Below are 16513 nucleotides of genomic sequence, written 5' to 3' on the forward strand. Positions count from 1 at the left end.
GGAAAGGGGCTTGGTTCTCCATTTGGACTGACAACAGAGTAGAGAACAGGAATCCATAAGGTAATCATCAGAATATAAGTTCCCCTGAAAGTCATACTATGCTTGGGGAGGACACAGACTTTTCTCTTACGGTACAAACTTATAGAGAGTTCCAAACTTATCTAGCCCTTAGAGGGCATAGTGTCCTTTAGGATCTCAGTATATATGAATAGAAGTTTTGAGGGATAAAACATCAGGAACTACAAAACTATGAAGATCCCATCTGCCTTTAAAATGTAACCCATAAGGAGTCCACTTTGAAAAGAGGCAATTTTGGTTCAACCTGTGATAAAGTAACATATTGAACTAACCCTCCAGTCAAAAGTAATTATCAAACTGGACAAAATTCATAAAATAACTGAGTATTAGTCTGTTCTCATGCTGCTAATAAAAACATACCAGAGACTGGGTAATTTATAAAGGAATGAGGTTTAATTAAGTTGCAGTTCAGCATGGCTGGAGAGGTCTCAGGAAACTTATAGTCATGGCAGAAGGGAAAGCAAACACGTCTTTCTTCACATAGCAGAAGGGAGAAGAATGAGTGCTCAACTAAAGGGGAAGCCCCTTATGAAACCATCAGATCTTGTGAGAATTAATTCACTATCACAAGAAAAGGATGGGGAAACTGCCCAATATTCAATTATCTCCACCTAGTCCCTCCCATGATATGTGGGGATTATGGGAACTACAATTCAGGATGAGATTTTAGTGGGGACACCGTCAAACCATATCAAACTAGTTGAAGGAATTTGAGAGAATTCAACTCGGATAAGACTTGAAGGACTGTGATCCCTAACAAGAGAGAAGTCCACCAATGAGAGCTTCACATTCAGCTAGGTATTTTTCTGCAGGCATTCGCTATTTCATTATAAGGTAGAATAGAAGAGAGGAGAAAGGAGCATCCTTACCAACTAAGGAGACGGAGAAGTTCAAGTAGACCAAAGCATAAGGGATTTGAGGAATATAATACCAGAGATAAGTAAACTGCATTGATGTTCCCTTTAAGACATTAGGCAACTCCTAACTTACTTAAATAGCAAGGGGTAGTCCTCTAAGAAACAGATTAAAAATAGCACCTAGAAGGGTAAATTGAAGGACCGAGGTTTCAACAGTCATGTGGTGTTGGGGAGATGGAGGCTGGAGCTCAAACCCTGCTAAATAGGAAAAGCCTTGGCAAACATACTGTGATTTCAGCTAAGACTCCAGAAAAGCTGTTTTAGGAGTAAAGGCTAGACCTCAGAACTGAGGGCAAACTTGAAATACACCAGCTTAACAAAGCCTAAAATAAATTATGGACAGCATAATTTATATGGTTTGCTGATATCTTTCTGTCCATGAAAAGAAAATCTTATTTTGAGGAAAATGACATGAACAATCTTTAATAAGCAACATCTATATTTAAACAAAATTCTGACACCTGCTTTTCCTTCTTAAAAAAGAGAACTAAATTACCAAAAAAGAACAAATGACCAAGAGAGAGACAGAAACAGAGAAAAATAACAATGAAAATAATTCCACAGATAATTCAAGTATACTGGGATTTAGAAATTAGTATAATTAATGTTCTAGCAAATAGAAAAAAACATGAAAAATTTATCAAAGATAAAAATTCTTTTTCCACATGCAGAAGAATAAAATTAGATCTTTATGTTACACCATATACAAACTTAAATTCAAAATGAATAAAGAATTAAATGTAAGAACTGAAATTGTATAACTCTAAGAGAAAACATAGGGGAAAGCTCCATGACATTGGTCTGGACAGTGTTTTTGGATATGACTCCAAAGCACAGGCAACAAAAGCAAAAACAGATAAATTGAATTATATCAAATTAAAAAGCTCTGCACAGAAAAAGGAAACAGTCAACAGAATCAAGAGACAATCTACAGAATGAGAGAAAATATTTGCAAATCAGACATCTGATAAGGAGTTAATATGCAAAATACAGAAGGAACTGAAACAACTCAATAACAAGAAAATAAATAACCTGATTTTTAAAATAAACAAGTGACCAGAATGAACTTCTCTCAAAGAAAGACTTACAAAAGGCCAACAGCTATATGAAAATATCCTCAATATTGCTAATCATTAGGAAAATGCAAATTAGAACCATACCTATTAGAATGGCTATTTAAAAAAAAAATGTTGGCAACAATGTGAAGAAAAAAAATCCCTGCACACGGTTGATGCAAATGTAAATCAGTATCGCCACTATAGAAAGCAGTAGGGAAGTTCTCCCATTTTCATTACAGCATTATTTCATAATAGCCAAGATACAGAATTATCTTAAATGTCCAACAACAGACGAATGAAGAAAATGTGGCGTATATACACAATGGAACACTCTTTAGCCTTAAAAAAGAAGAACATCCTGTCATTTGCAGCAACACTGATGAAACTGGAGGTCATTTTGCTTAACGAAATAAGCCAGGTACAGAAAGACGAATACTACATGGTCTCAGTTATATGTTGAATCGAACATACCTTAAACTCAAAGAAGCAGAGAGTAGACTGATGGTTAATAGGAACTGGGGCTGGAGGTCCAGGAGAGATTAGAAAGATGTTGCTCAAAGGATACAGAGATTAAGTTAGGAGAAGTAAGTTTAAGAGATCTGTTGTACAACATGGTGACTCTAGTTAATAATGATGTATTATACACTTGATAATCGCTAAGGGAGGCGATTTTAAGTGTTCTCACCACAAATAAATGATAAACGTGAAAAAATGCATACCTTAATTAGGGTGATTTAGCCATTCCCAAATGTATACATATTTCAAAACATCATTTTGTATGCCACAAATTTTTTAAAAAGATAAGGATCCTTAATAAGTCAAATAAAAGAAAACAGTGATTGAGATCCAATATTTCCCACTTTGCCATGCTGAGGAATATTAGCAATTCTTCTCTTTTTCCTAATTTCTTCTTCTCTTTGATTACTTCCATCCCCTAACTCAACCTCAATCTTCAAAACAGTTATTTTATGCTGCCATGGAGAGCACAAAAAGCACCTGTAGTTTTAAAATTCAGTCTACTAATTAAAAGACATGAAAGTAATTTCAAGAAAAGGCAGCATATTTAACAGAAACAAGTTTTAAAATCTGATACCTATGTTGAGACTCTGTCCCAGCCACCTGCAAGTTTGTGTGAACATACACACGTGACTTATCCATTCTGAATCTGTTTTCTTTTCCATAAAAACAGATCAAGACTTACCTTAAAGATTTGTCTTAAGCAATAAATGAGATATTTTACATAGGTAGAGTGCTTAACACATGAAAAGTAGCCAGCAAATGTTGGTACCACCTCTGCTGTTTGCTATCAACAATGGAGAGAAGCACATATGCAAAACTGGCAATCTTGAACCTCAGAATGGGACATTATCTACATATTTACTGTCATTAGATAGCCCCAACCAAGATAAAATAATATGCAATTTACATTTTCTTTCTACCCTTCAAAGTAGAGAATATTGACGATTGAATGAGTATCTGCACAATATGGGTTGGTCAAAACCATAGCTTCTTAAGCCCATATGAAAAAAAATGAGAGTTACAAATATCTGGGGCAAAGCTCAAGACAGCATATAAAGGCTTTGGTTGTTACACAATGCTATGCATGCCTTGGCTTGCCTTTCAACAATCATTCCTATTAAATCATGTGTCTCTCTGAGACATCTAATGAAGTCATGTTCACGATCAGCTTAATCACAGGATGCAGTATAGTACATATTTTGACAGGAAAGCTGTTTGTCTAATTCGAAACATGAAGCAAATATATAATTGTATAAAATGTTCATTATGCTTTCAGTGTGACAACCCTTGGCTTGAATCCTTTTATGCATATTTATTCACTTTAAGATAGACTGTTTTGTGTACCATTAAATATAAGATTATTTTTAAGCAAAATCTATGTCAAGCAATTGAAGTAGTGAACAATTACAAGCACAGAAAACTCTGAACCATATACTTTATCCAGAAATCTTTAAATTCTGGAGAAATCACACATCTCTACCTAATGTTATATATAATTGAAATCAATTCTAGTCATAAGCATATGAAAATAAACAAGAAAGAAACTGAGTTGAGAAGTTATCCATGAAAAATATTTTCCTAGAATGTTAATAACTCTAGGTTTGGCTTCTAGCTAATTATTTAATTACTTAACTGGTGGCTGAATATTCACATCTTATATATTCAGAGTGACCTCTGCCTTTACTGTTATAAGTGATCTCCAGGCCCAATGTTATTAGATCTCAGCACTAATTAGAAATGAGACTTACATCACTTTCATGACCTTCTCGGAGGTTGTATGTGAGGTCATGCTGAATGTCTTCCACGAATTTGTGAGCATATTCTGGGTAAAGGTCTAGCACTTCAAAGAGTCCTTTGAGGATGATGCACTGGAGATCACAGTAGGTTAAAGCCTTCACATCTGCATTGGTCTTGATCACTTGGTCCTTAATTGATAGATTTGCTCCAATTAAATCCCCTTTCCCTAGAAAGAGAGAGTTCATTTTCAAAAAAAGCAATCTTAGGACTGATAACCTCATTTGACTTTACAGGCTTCATTTCTCAGTGAGATTACACTGAAACCTGGGGGCAGGACTTTTCAACTTTGCCATACAATAGCGTCACAGCTGGGCTTTAGCTTTTATTTGTTTTATGGCCATTTAGCTCCATATCATAAAGAACTAAAAACTAACAAATTTTAACTAGCAACAACAAACAGCAAGCAAGCTCTATCTTTGGAAAGTTATTAGAACAAATGGCCTCTACTTCCCATTCAATAATTTTTTTAACTTTTAAATTTTTCATTGTACCCAGCGTTGTTTAAAATTTTTACTTTTTATTGTGTCCAGCATTTGTGGAAGCAAAGTCCCTGGTATATAGCAGGCTTCAATACAAGTCTATTTTATCAGATTTGACAGTAAAAGGAAACATGTCAAATTGACTATGAATACCTGAGTTTTTCATAAATATGTATGTCAAATAAAAAGTTTTAAAATTATTAGATTATAAGTAGATAGTACCTTCAAGTTAGTACTGGACTTAAATCTTGAAATTTAGCCTATTTTGGTAGAAGAAAAAATAGACTAAAATCTATATTTTTAGACACTAGGAATGATAAATAGCCACATGGTGTGGAAGAATTTAAATCTTATTGTTGTCAATATTGCTAAACTTGGAAATTTTGTTTCCTGTATATTTCATTACAAATCTGACTTGCTGCTCAAAACTCAAAGCTGGGTACTGATGCAGGATATAAATAGAGCCAGGATGTTTTGAATAAATAAAAATTTTTTAATTTTGTATATTTGAGGAGAATTTATCATGATGCAGTCTCTTGTACAAAAGCATTCACATTCGCCGTTAAGCAACTAGTGTCTGCAATAACTTTAGGGTCATCATCCTTTCATACTTTGGGTTGCCATGGCATGGCTATTTCAGTCACAGTGACACTACCTATAAAAACAGCAGCAGCATCTTGCCAATCTTGGCATCCTAGAAAGAATTCCACTTTATATTTTGTTCAATGAATATTTTTGGAGAACTGACCATGCATGCTGGACTTTGCACTGAGCTCTGGCAAGCAGGTACTGGTGAATACCAACATGGTATTCACCTCATTACCTAAAACTACCTCACTAATTTTACAGTCTTGTGGACTTCTTATTGTTTAGATTTAGGACCTTTAATTTTAAATAACTTTGGGTCTCAGTATCCTTATTTCTAAAAGACAAAGATTTCTATGATCCCTTATGGGCTCCATTTTTCAGCATTATATGATTGATCTTTGCTAATCAGTTATTCTTTCATTGAAAAACGTAAGGTGATGAGATGCATCTTCAAACCACTCAGGTTAGAGCTATAGCTTATGTTTAATTATAATTAGGCAGACTAATATTCAGTGGAGAGTACATTTATTCGTGGTTTGCCATTTTCTTTTAAAACAACGAAGAAATTGGTGGGGAAAACACCATTACCTGGACATGAAATCAAGGTATACAAGGCAAACAAATTCTAGCCCCATAACAAATTCCTGCCCCTACTCTTTCCAGGTATCAGATTAAGAAATGTATGCATGTATTGACTGGACGAGAAAGTTGCTAGAGTAAGTTTATGGTTGGACAGCTGTTGTTGTGAGGAGGAAGAACATTATTTTTTTTTTCATCGGCAGAGTGAACGTGTGCTAAATATCTACAGGTCAAGTATAATGTCATGTATTTGCTAAGTTTATCCAAGTAGTATTGATTTGAATTAGCCCTATAAGGCAATATTACCATAGGGAAAGTAAAATAATCAATCTCTATTGAAATAATGTTAATCACAGAAAGTAAATATTAATAATATATTGTCTTTGTTTGAGTTTAGTCCCAGTACCACGAACCAGTGTTTAGAATGGTCATGTGGCATTTTGCACTTTTGACACATACTTGGTAGAAGCAAAGATATGAAAGTGTTACCCGTGTTCATCACAATTTATGGAGAAACTTGGGGCCAGGAGCAAAAGATAATGAATTGAATCTTTCAGCCATAAATAGTTTTTAAAAATATAACAAGAAAGACCCAGTTGGATCATATTTGACTAGGAATGGAAGTTACATAGAAGCCACTAAATTTGCACTTACTGTGCTCTAGTATCATCGATGATGCCTTCATATTCTATTCCTAAAACTGTTGCTAGCTACCAAAATTTAAAATGTACCACAATTAAAGAAAAATCCACATTATATCTGTTTAGATTGTTGCATTGTATTTGCTTACATTAATATCAAACCATAAGATTCTGAAGAAAAAGTCTAGATGCCCTCTTAAAAACAGGCTGAATCATTAGGCAGACTGTAAAACTTTTAGTGGTACTAAGGAAAAATCAGTAAAAGTATTTTATTGTTAAGTTTTTGAAACAAATTAAGAATAACTGTTAATTCTAATTTAGAATCACAGGATGATAGGGTGACTGGCCTTTAACTTCACAAAGTTGAGAAGATGCCAGAACGAGTGTTAAAGTCTCCCCTTAAGAAAGAAAACACACGCACGCACACACACACACACACAGCGCCTTACTCTAATATTGAGTCTTATTCTAATATTGATAAAGAAATGGCCACATTAGTAGTAAACTCTTAGTTGCTATTCCATGCCTTTCTGTAAAGTAGAAAAACATAAGAAGATGAGACAAGAAATGAGTCACAAAATTGAAAGACAAACAGTAACTCTACTCTTTAAGTGGTAAACGAGTCAACATGAAGCAGTGAAAAGCATGTAAGTCTTTCATCATTCACCAGGGTCTATCTCTTCACCTTTAATTTTGGAAATAATCATACTGTCTTAGTCTATTCAGGTTGCCATACTGCAAACTGGGTGGCTTATCAACAAAAAAATTATTTCTCTTAGTTCTGAAGGCTGGTGTCTGGTAAGAGTTCACTTTGTGATTCACAGATGGCACCTTTTAGTTGTGTCCACACATGGCAGAAAGGGCAAAGTGTAGCTCTCTTCAGCCTTTATTATGAAGACACTAATCCCATTCACGAGGGCTCTGCCCTCATCACCTATCACCTCTTCAAGGCCCCATCTCTAATACCATCATATTGGGGATTAAGTTTTGACATATCGATTTTGGGGGGACACAAACATTCAGATCATAACACACAAATAATAAGGTTGCAAGTTTTAAATTCAATAATGGGAATAAAACACCCAGCTCATATTAGGAATTCAATAAATATTAGTTCTCTCTTTTCTCTTCCAAAATATAATCTATTTTGAAACTTACTAGCAGAATTCACGATAGAAGCCCTACAATGATTATATAGAATAATAGTTTTTTTAAATACTTTTGCACCAATTTAAGGAATACAAGTGCAGTTTTGTTACACAGATACACTGCATAGTGGTGAAGTCTGGACTTTGAGTGTAGCCATCCCTTGAATGGTATACATTGCATCCATTAAGTTATTTTCATCCCCCCTCTCCCCTCACCGTCCACCTGTCTTCCACTTTTCCTAGTCTCCAGTGGCGAGTATTCCACAGGTACACCTGAGTATTTACCTCCCACTTATAAGTGAGAACACGTGGTATTTGACTTTGTTTTTCTGAGTTACTTCACTTAACATAATGGCCTACAGTTCAATCCATACTGCTGCAAAATACATGATTTCATTCTTCTTTATGTATGAATAGTATTCCATTGCATCTATGTACCACGTTTTTAATCCATTCATCCATTGATGGACACTTAGGTTGATTCCATATTGTTGCTATCGTAAACACTGCTGTGATAAACATGAGTGCAGAGTTTTGTTTTTATTTAAATTAGAGAAACAGGTATTGTTTAGACATGGAAAAAGTGCTGAATACAGAGTCCAAAGTGTTAGGTTAGCTTTGACTTTAGAAAAACAGAGAAAATACCTTTGCCATCTGTCTCTCTGTGTTGACACAGGCTTAAATGAGATCTTGTGTGTGAATACACTTTGCAAGTAATTGTTTACAAATATAAGGTTCTTAAAAATGAAAAATAAAAAGTATCAAATTCGCCCCTTTTTATTAGCACAAACTCTAAACGTTTGTATCTCATATTGGTATTTGAAATATATCCTGAATTCACCGCCTCTTACCATCATTACTACCACCTTGACTGGTCTCAGACCCCATCATATCCTTCACTTGAGTTTAATTTTCATGCGGGCAAGGCTTTTGGCTATTTTCTTTTTTGCTGCATTCTTAGAGTTTAGAACAGTACTAAATTCATTCATAGGCCCTCAATAAACATTAGTTGAATAAAGAAACAAAAATTAGAGTTTGTTTGTTTGTTTGTTTTGAGACACTGTCTCTCTCTCTCTCTGCACCCAGGCTGGAATGCAGTGGCACTATCTTGGCTTACTGCAACTTCCACCTCTCAGACTCAAGTGGTCCTCCAATCTTAGCCTCCCAGCTAGCTGGAACTATAGGCTCCTGACACCAGGGCCAGCTAATTATTTGTACTTTTAGTAGAGACAGGATCTGTCCATGCAGCCCAGGCTGGTCTTGAACTCATGAGCTCAAGTGATCCACCTGCCTCATCTCCAAATGTGCTGGGATTACAGGCATGAGCCACTGTGCCTGGCCTAGAGTGATTTTTAAAAGAGCCCCACATAAAATTGTAAATAGGATTTTTTATACATTAACTCTGCATGACAATTTTTGTCATCTGCCTTTTATATTTCAATGAAGACCAGTTATGTATTAATATTGAGAATCAATTCTGTGGCACAAAATTTTCACAATATACCTTGTAAGTTTTCTTTAAGGAAGTAAAAAGAGGCTATAGTCACCGACAGTATTAGGTTAATGACTGCTATGAGAGCTTATTCTTGAAACATAGTCATTTTTGCTCTATTTCTAGCACAGATAAAGTTTAATTTTTGTGTTCTCTGAATTAATTTTCCACAAAAATAAATGCCGTCTTTGAGCAGCTATTTCGCCAGAAGGCAGTATACATCATGATTAATAATTTGGCTTCAGGAAACAAAAATAACTGAGTTCATTTTCTTATTATGTGGTCTGGGCTAGTTAACTAAAGTAATATTTATTCATGTCTAAAATGGAGATAATATTTAAACTACTGGATTTCTTGCAAGAATTAAATAATATGTTGGATATAACACTAGGTAAACTCACATGAAGAATACTCCTGAGTTCATGTCTTCATCTGTCCTTTTCCTACTCTCAATAGCAGTTTTTTCCCCCATTTCATCTTCTTAATTTATGCTCCAGAGTCAAATTTCATAGAAGTTTTTCAATTCAGACCTACCAAGAATAGCCAGCACCATGCTGTCTTTAAGAACTTCCATGGAGCCCGAGCATACAAAGTAGATGGCCTGCAAAGCATCCCCTTGACGCAGCAGATACTCCCCCGGAGCACAGAAAGAGGTTTTGATGTGTAGAGACAGAGACCTGAGGCAGCCCCGGCTGGCACATTCAAAAAGGGACAACTGTAAGATCTCCTTGTTCAAGTGCATAGTGATGTCAGAACGCAGTTCATCTGGAAAGTCTTTCAAAAGCTGTCAGAGAAGATGAAGGAGGAAATCAAATTGGGGTAAGTGTAGTCTAACTGATTTACTTTGCAAGACAGCAGGGATGCTCTTCCTACTGTCTCCTGCTGTTTGGCCATCCAGCATACAGAAGAGGAAATCTAAGTATGTGTAATCCTGGAGATATTTTTTTCAGTGACTGTGATTTCAATTATGTGCTACTGAATAATCAACTGATAAGCAGTCTGGAGAAAGAACAAATTAATAAAAGGCTTTAGCAGGAAAACATATGACTCATTGTGACTTGCTTCTCACAGAGAGTCCTAGTCAGGACAGAAGATATGGAATTTGGACCCACTGGTGATTATATGAAGAGAGAAGAAACCAGTTAATCACTACTAAATGCTGGTTACAGGTTAGGTTGGTGGGTTGATGAAATGGTTGGTTGATTTATATAATACCTTTTTTTATCATGGTAGTCTGGGGTATTTCTGGAAGTATAAAGACAACCCCTTTGTTGGAAATGTTTTAACTTTCTTAATGTTAAAGGGAAACAGAAACTTGATTCATATAATTATCCTAGATTACATTGTTAAATTATCATAATAATTGACTCCTTCGAAAAGAGACAATTAGAAGGAAAAGAAGTCCACTTGATTTAACAAGCAGCAAGTTAATAAAAAGCTTTGGTCAATCCAAATTGGCATTGTGAAAACAGAAGCCAAAGCAAGTGAAAGAAGATGAATTGGGATTCATGAAGAATTAAAAAAAATAATAAAGGAATAAAGATGTTGCTGTGTTTTCACTTCTGATACCTGCATTACAGCATCTTGCTTTTACCCTAGAATATATGCTTTCTGCCTGAAAACAACATGAGAAATGAACATTACCTCATTTGAGTCTATTCCATTGTTGACTGACCAGGTTGTTTGAAAATATTCGAGCATCCTCTGCTTGAGTTGTTGGGGCAGGTGATGGACACGGATGAAGTCTTTCAGATCCTTAGTTCTAGTGTGATAGAGGGACCATCTGGAGTACATCCTCTGTATGATTGCTGTCACATTTCCAAACACCAGGGCGTGCATCAAGGCTAGAAAGAACAGCACAGTATATAATGGGAGAGAAATATAATGGTGGGGCCCACCACTTAAATCTAAGTCTACAATCTATCCTGTATCAGAACAGAAAATGCTTATATGGCCATGTCGATACAGCTATTTTGGTATAGGCATTTTGGTGCAGACAGTGTGTCACAGGTACATCCTGAAGCAGTCATTTTTGACTCCATATGGCTTGATTAGAGTAAAAATATCTTTAAAAGTACTCAATAATATGCAAAATAGGCCTCTTTGATTTATCTGTTAGCTGTCATTCTGGTTATAAGAAATTTTTATTTGAACTTGATTTACATGTATATTATTTTAATAGTTATGTATAACTTAATAGTTACAATAAAATAATTTCTAGTTTGATAGAATAAGCTATAAAGTTGTAGTTTAATAACTATTATAGTAACAAATGAAACTAATTTTTGAAATAAGTCTATATAAACTAGTTAGCCTTTGTGAGAATTTTAGTCTCACCCCTCAAAAAAAACCATCATTTAAAATTCATTTTAGAATATTAACTATATTTATATTAATGTGGATATGGAGGAGGTTGTTAAAAATGTAATTGAGGATTTCTTGAGCAGTCTGAAGCTCCAATACCCAGCCCAACCCCAGCTCTGCAGTACTTTAATTTTAAGGGAGATATCAGAAAATTTGAGACCATTCAAGAAACAAATGAATTCACAGAGAAAAAGATGTATTCTATATAGAGTTATTTTTGCCACCATGAGATGCACCAGCAGGGTACATGTATATGGGACTCTTGTTTCAATGAGGTTTGTCAGCCAGATAGTATTTAACCTCCACTTTCTTGCTAAGCCTGCCCTTGGAGCCTGCCCCAAACCTACCATCAAAGTGTAATGACATGAAAAAATGTTGTTTACCAGAATTTGAGAGCATATGGTGATTTAGGGTGAATATTTCTTCTGGAGAACACAGATGACCTGTTCAGAGTGAGAGGATGGACCTCATTTTCCAGGAATTACCCACTTTGGGAAGCAACTAGGTATCGTCAAGCCGGAGAAGGCGTGACAGGGTTTTGCACCCACTAGTCATTAGCAGAATGGAACTGAAATGGTCTAAATAGACACCAGCAGATAATCCAAGAAGGCCTTGGACATACCTGGAACTGGGAAACTCAGAGAGAGATGAGGGCCAAGTACATTCATATTTATGGATAAGTCAACTCTAAGGAACATTCAGATTTTATCCCTGATCCTTATTCTGGGACAGGATTGGGAATTAGGTGAAGCTTATGAGTTGGGTGAAATCATCTGTTTCAGTAATTTGGGGCTTAAAAAAAGACTAAACATTTAGTAGCTTGTCTATTAGTATCTATCAAAATATACCTGTATCAAAACTGCAGTGTCCAAGGAGCTATGTTAAAAATTTCTTAGCATCATGATGGATACATTAGTGGAAATATGTCAACATATTATTACCTCTATCCTCCTGAGTGTTCAGTACATCCCCAATTCAAATCTTGTTTTCCCCCTACATTTATCAGAAATTACAGAACACTGGAATAGTAATTGAATTCTAATCTAACAATGGAATTAAAATCCTTTCCCAGGTAATATATCATCATTTCTCTATGGAATAATAGTCACTATGTCTATAAAATCACTCCCTTCATAACTTGGCCTCAGTATGTTGGAAAAGTTACTAGAATAGGGTTAAACTTAGGGTCTATATAAAAGAGGCAATATAATGTTGCAGAGAGGATATGAACTTCAGAATCAGACAGATCTGGATTTTAATACTGATTTTGCTACTTAATTGTGTGAACTTAGTAAGTTACATAATTCCTTTAAACAGACTCATGTTAAATGGACATACTAATTATGTTAAATAGCCCTTACTCATAGAACTATTTCAAGATTTAAAGAGCTATATATTTCTTAAAAATTGCCTAGTATATGTATGAAAAACAGTAGTTGCTCAATTCATGTTAATTTTTCTTATGAAAGTGAAAAGTATTATGAATTTTCAGCATGCTCAATGCAATTAAGTTTGAGGAAAATGACCCAGATTTAAGGTTTCCCTGTAACCTCTTAAATAGTAAAGAGTGGCTCTTAGTAGACACAGCTTATTGATGAAAGAAGTTAAAAACATACTTAATAAATGCCTAATACATGCAAGAATGTATAAGTATGTGTTATTCCTAAATGTTCAAAAATGAAATGTTTCCCAACAGGTCAAAAATATTCCATGAAAAATATATATCATGTAACAACTAAATGTTGCATTTGTTCTTCATAGATTCTAAATAGAGGTTCATTCTTCTGTATTGTTTTAGAAGCGCAGCAGTTTTGAGGCTTAAATATCTTATTTGGAGGATAAGAGCTCTATTTATGATAAACACTCACCAAAGAAAAGAACTGATTCTGCTCCAAGTCAAAGAAATTAAACATCGATTTCAGGCTCCCTTAATATACTTATGGGCTAAGTGTTTGGAAGCTGTACCATCTTTAACACTATGTAATAGTCTTTTCATGGAGATTAAATCGAGTACAGAGGATAATTTTGTTTCATTTATTTTAACATTGCTTTCCTTAATTATGTGTATGATTTTAACTTTGCTTTGCTTAATTATAATGTGTAAAGCACTTAAAGTAACAGAAGTAATATGTTCAGTTTTTTAGCATCCTATTTGTACTTTATCAATAAAATGAATTACTGGATTAATTGTAGCATTCGTAAGCCTTGTTGAAAAGTATTAGTCTATGTCTGAGTTACCACAATTTCAAAGTCTTATTTCAGCACAGGTAACTACTTCTAATTTAAGTATTTAAAAAATAAAATTCTGGTTTTCGTAGCCTTTCATTTTCCAAAGTTATTATGACCATTCTGTCACTGGTTATCATTTCACTCTGGCAAAGAGTGTGCGTAACTGTCAGGGAAAATCATTCCATCTGCTATAAAAGTTTGACTCAAGAACTTCTGTATCCAGGTCAGTTTGGAAATTATCACTTACTTTTCCTTTTTTTCCAGCAAATTTGATGTATATAATTCTTGAGTGTTAGACCTCCTGAGTGTGTGGGCATCTCTTTGTGTGTGCGTGTGTAGGAGTTTTGCATAAAATGCATTTTGTAAAATCTCATCTCAGTATCAGGTCCTGGAAGGAAACTCAACAATTGGCACCTAAGAAAAAAAGTAAGCGGTTCTCAAATGAAGGAAGTGTTTCTATAGAACTGCCTGTCTTTCTCTTTCTCTTTCCCTTTGTCTTTTCCTTTCTCTTTCATTTCCCTTCCTTCTCCTTTTCCTTCCCCTTCAATTTCTTTTCCTGAATTTTGGACAACACTGATCTCCTGGGGCATAACATCATTGCTGATTAATTTAGCCAACGATTTTGTGGTGGCTTTGGAGGCTAAGTAGGGGGAGTTTTCTACTGATATAAAAAGAGGCCAGGGCTCAAGTTTTGGGTAATCTTAGCTGCCCTCCTTCTCTCTCCCACCTCCTCATTGCCCTGGAAATTTCCATTCTTGGTTATAAGTATACTGGCTCTTGGATGGCAGATGGCAGAGAGAATAGAGATGAGAAAAATTTCCTAAATGATGAATTTAAATGGCAGTGCAAAGACATCTTGAGAACAGCCTGAATTTGTGAACACCATATCTCATCATATGGGTCCAATAAAACTATGTCAGGGTAGTGTGTATGTATTCATTGGGGGGACCCAAGGGAAGCCTTGATTACTTTGTGATAATAATGCTTCATTGAAACGGAATATCTTCTCAGCGATGAACAATCTTTACTAGGAAGCTTTATTCAACCTCCAAGGCTGTGCTGATGACTCTATTAACTGGGGCAAATTCATTAGGTGACTATAGGCAGTCACTGCTTAGTATGACAGAATTTTTAAAGACATGAGAAAATCTTTTTGGTATATTTTGTCTGGTTGCAAAAAATATGAATGGTGCTACCTAAACATTTCAAAAAATAGCTATGTATGGAAAATCTGGAAAACTATCTTTTGATATTGAGGCTATGTCTAATTTTTGTTTGTTTTTCATTTTTTTTTCTAAATGTGTATTATAAAAAAAAGATATAAAATACAGAAGAACATCATCTGCTTAAGTACCTATTTCCATTATTAAACTGTGAACTCCTTGAAGGAAAGTATATCTTAGTCATCTTTGTTTCCCCTGTATCTAGCACAGCTCTTGGCATAATTTAAGTGTGCCATAAATATTTATGGAACTGAAATGAGCCTCTGAGCCAGTGGTAGTTTGATACTTTCTTTTAAAAGTTTTGTAATTGTAAGCAAATGGTTTAGAACATCTATGATAAACAGGCCCAAACCCATCCCTTCACCCCCATCCCACTCACCAAAGTCAACCTTTTAAAATAAATTTTGGGGGTATTTTTGCAGTTGCCACCAAAATTTTGGACAGTATGATTGTACTGCATTGCTTGACTCATTATTGTTAAGGCAAACCTAAAAACAACCTGACATGAAAGGCAAGAGTTAGCTCACTATTACTCTGCGTCTTTTCTTAACTCACGCTTGATTTTTAGCTCATCTATTAAAATTTTACAAGGTAAAATTAAAGATACATATAGAACAAGTTACACACTTGCTAAATGTGTAGCTTATTGAGATTTTTCAAAGTAAACATAGGTATAGAATCACCACCGCCCGTCACTCTAGATGAATAAACCAATGTTAGTATCCTGGAGGCTTCCCTTGTGTCCCCTTCATAGTCACTAACCAATCCCCTCACCAGAGGTAACAACAGTTACCAATTATATTACAATTAATAAGCTTTGCCTATCTTTAAACTTTCTCTAAACAAAATCATACAGTATGAACTTTTTTGTGTCTGGCTTCTCTGCTGAGCCTTGAGTTTGTAATATTCATCCATAGAGTTGCATGACATAGTAGTTCATTTACTCTTATTAGTGTATAATGCTCTCTTGAATAGGTATTTTACAATTTACTTATTTATTCTCCTATTAATAGACATTCCCAGTTTGAGATTCTTACAAAAATGCTTCTATAGACATCTATTTGTCTGTCTGTCTATCTATCTCCTGAAGTATATATGTATTTCCATTGGTTATATACTCAGAAGTGGAATTGTTCAATCACAGAGTAGAGGTATATTCAGATTTGGTAGATGTTGACAAAGTTGTATCAACTGACATGCCCATCAACAGTATAGGAGAGGTCAAGATGTTCCATATCCTCTCAAACACTTAGGGTTGCAGTGTTTTTAAACATACCATTTTGGTGAACATAAAATGGTGTGTAATTTTGGTTTTAATTTGCATGTTCCTGACTAATGTCAAACACCTTTTTTTTTTAATATATATATATATATATGTTTGTCATCTATTCAGGTATTGGA

General features: G+C 34.9%; 1 protein-coding gene across 1 annotated transcript in view; it reads right to left on the bottom strand.

Moving 5' to 3' along the window:
* The window catches only part of KCNH8 (potassium voltage-gated channel subfamily H member 8), a 341633-nt gene that overhangs the window by 56166 nt on the left and 268954 nt on the right, over positions 1-16513 (bottom strand). Inside the window, exons 9-11 of the mRNA XM_012466726.2 lie at positions 10941-11140; positions 9831-10080; positions 4321-4535 (exon numbers count right to left, since the gene is read on the bottom strand). Coding sequence (XP_012322149.1) covers positions 4321-4535; positions 9831-10080; positions 10941-11140 — 665 coding nt within the window. The remainder of the gene's footprint in view (positions 1-4320; positions 4536-9830; positions 10081-10940; positions 11141-16513) is intronic.

Source organism: Aotus nancymaae, unplaced genomic scaffold (assembly GCF_030222135.1).
Source record: "Aotus nancymaae isolate 86718 unplaced genomic scaffold, 86718_ANA_hifiasm-v0.15.2.pri h1tg000019l, whole genome shotgun sequence".
In the NCBI taxonomy this organism is placed as follows: domain Eukaryota; kingdom Metazoa; phylum Chordata; class Mammalia; order Primates; family Aotidae; genus Aotus; species Aotus nancymaae.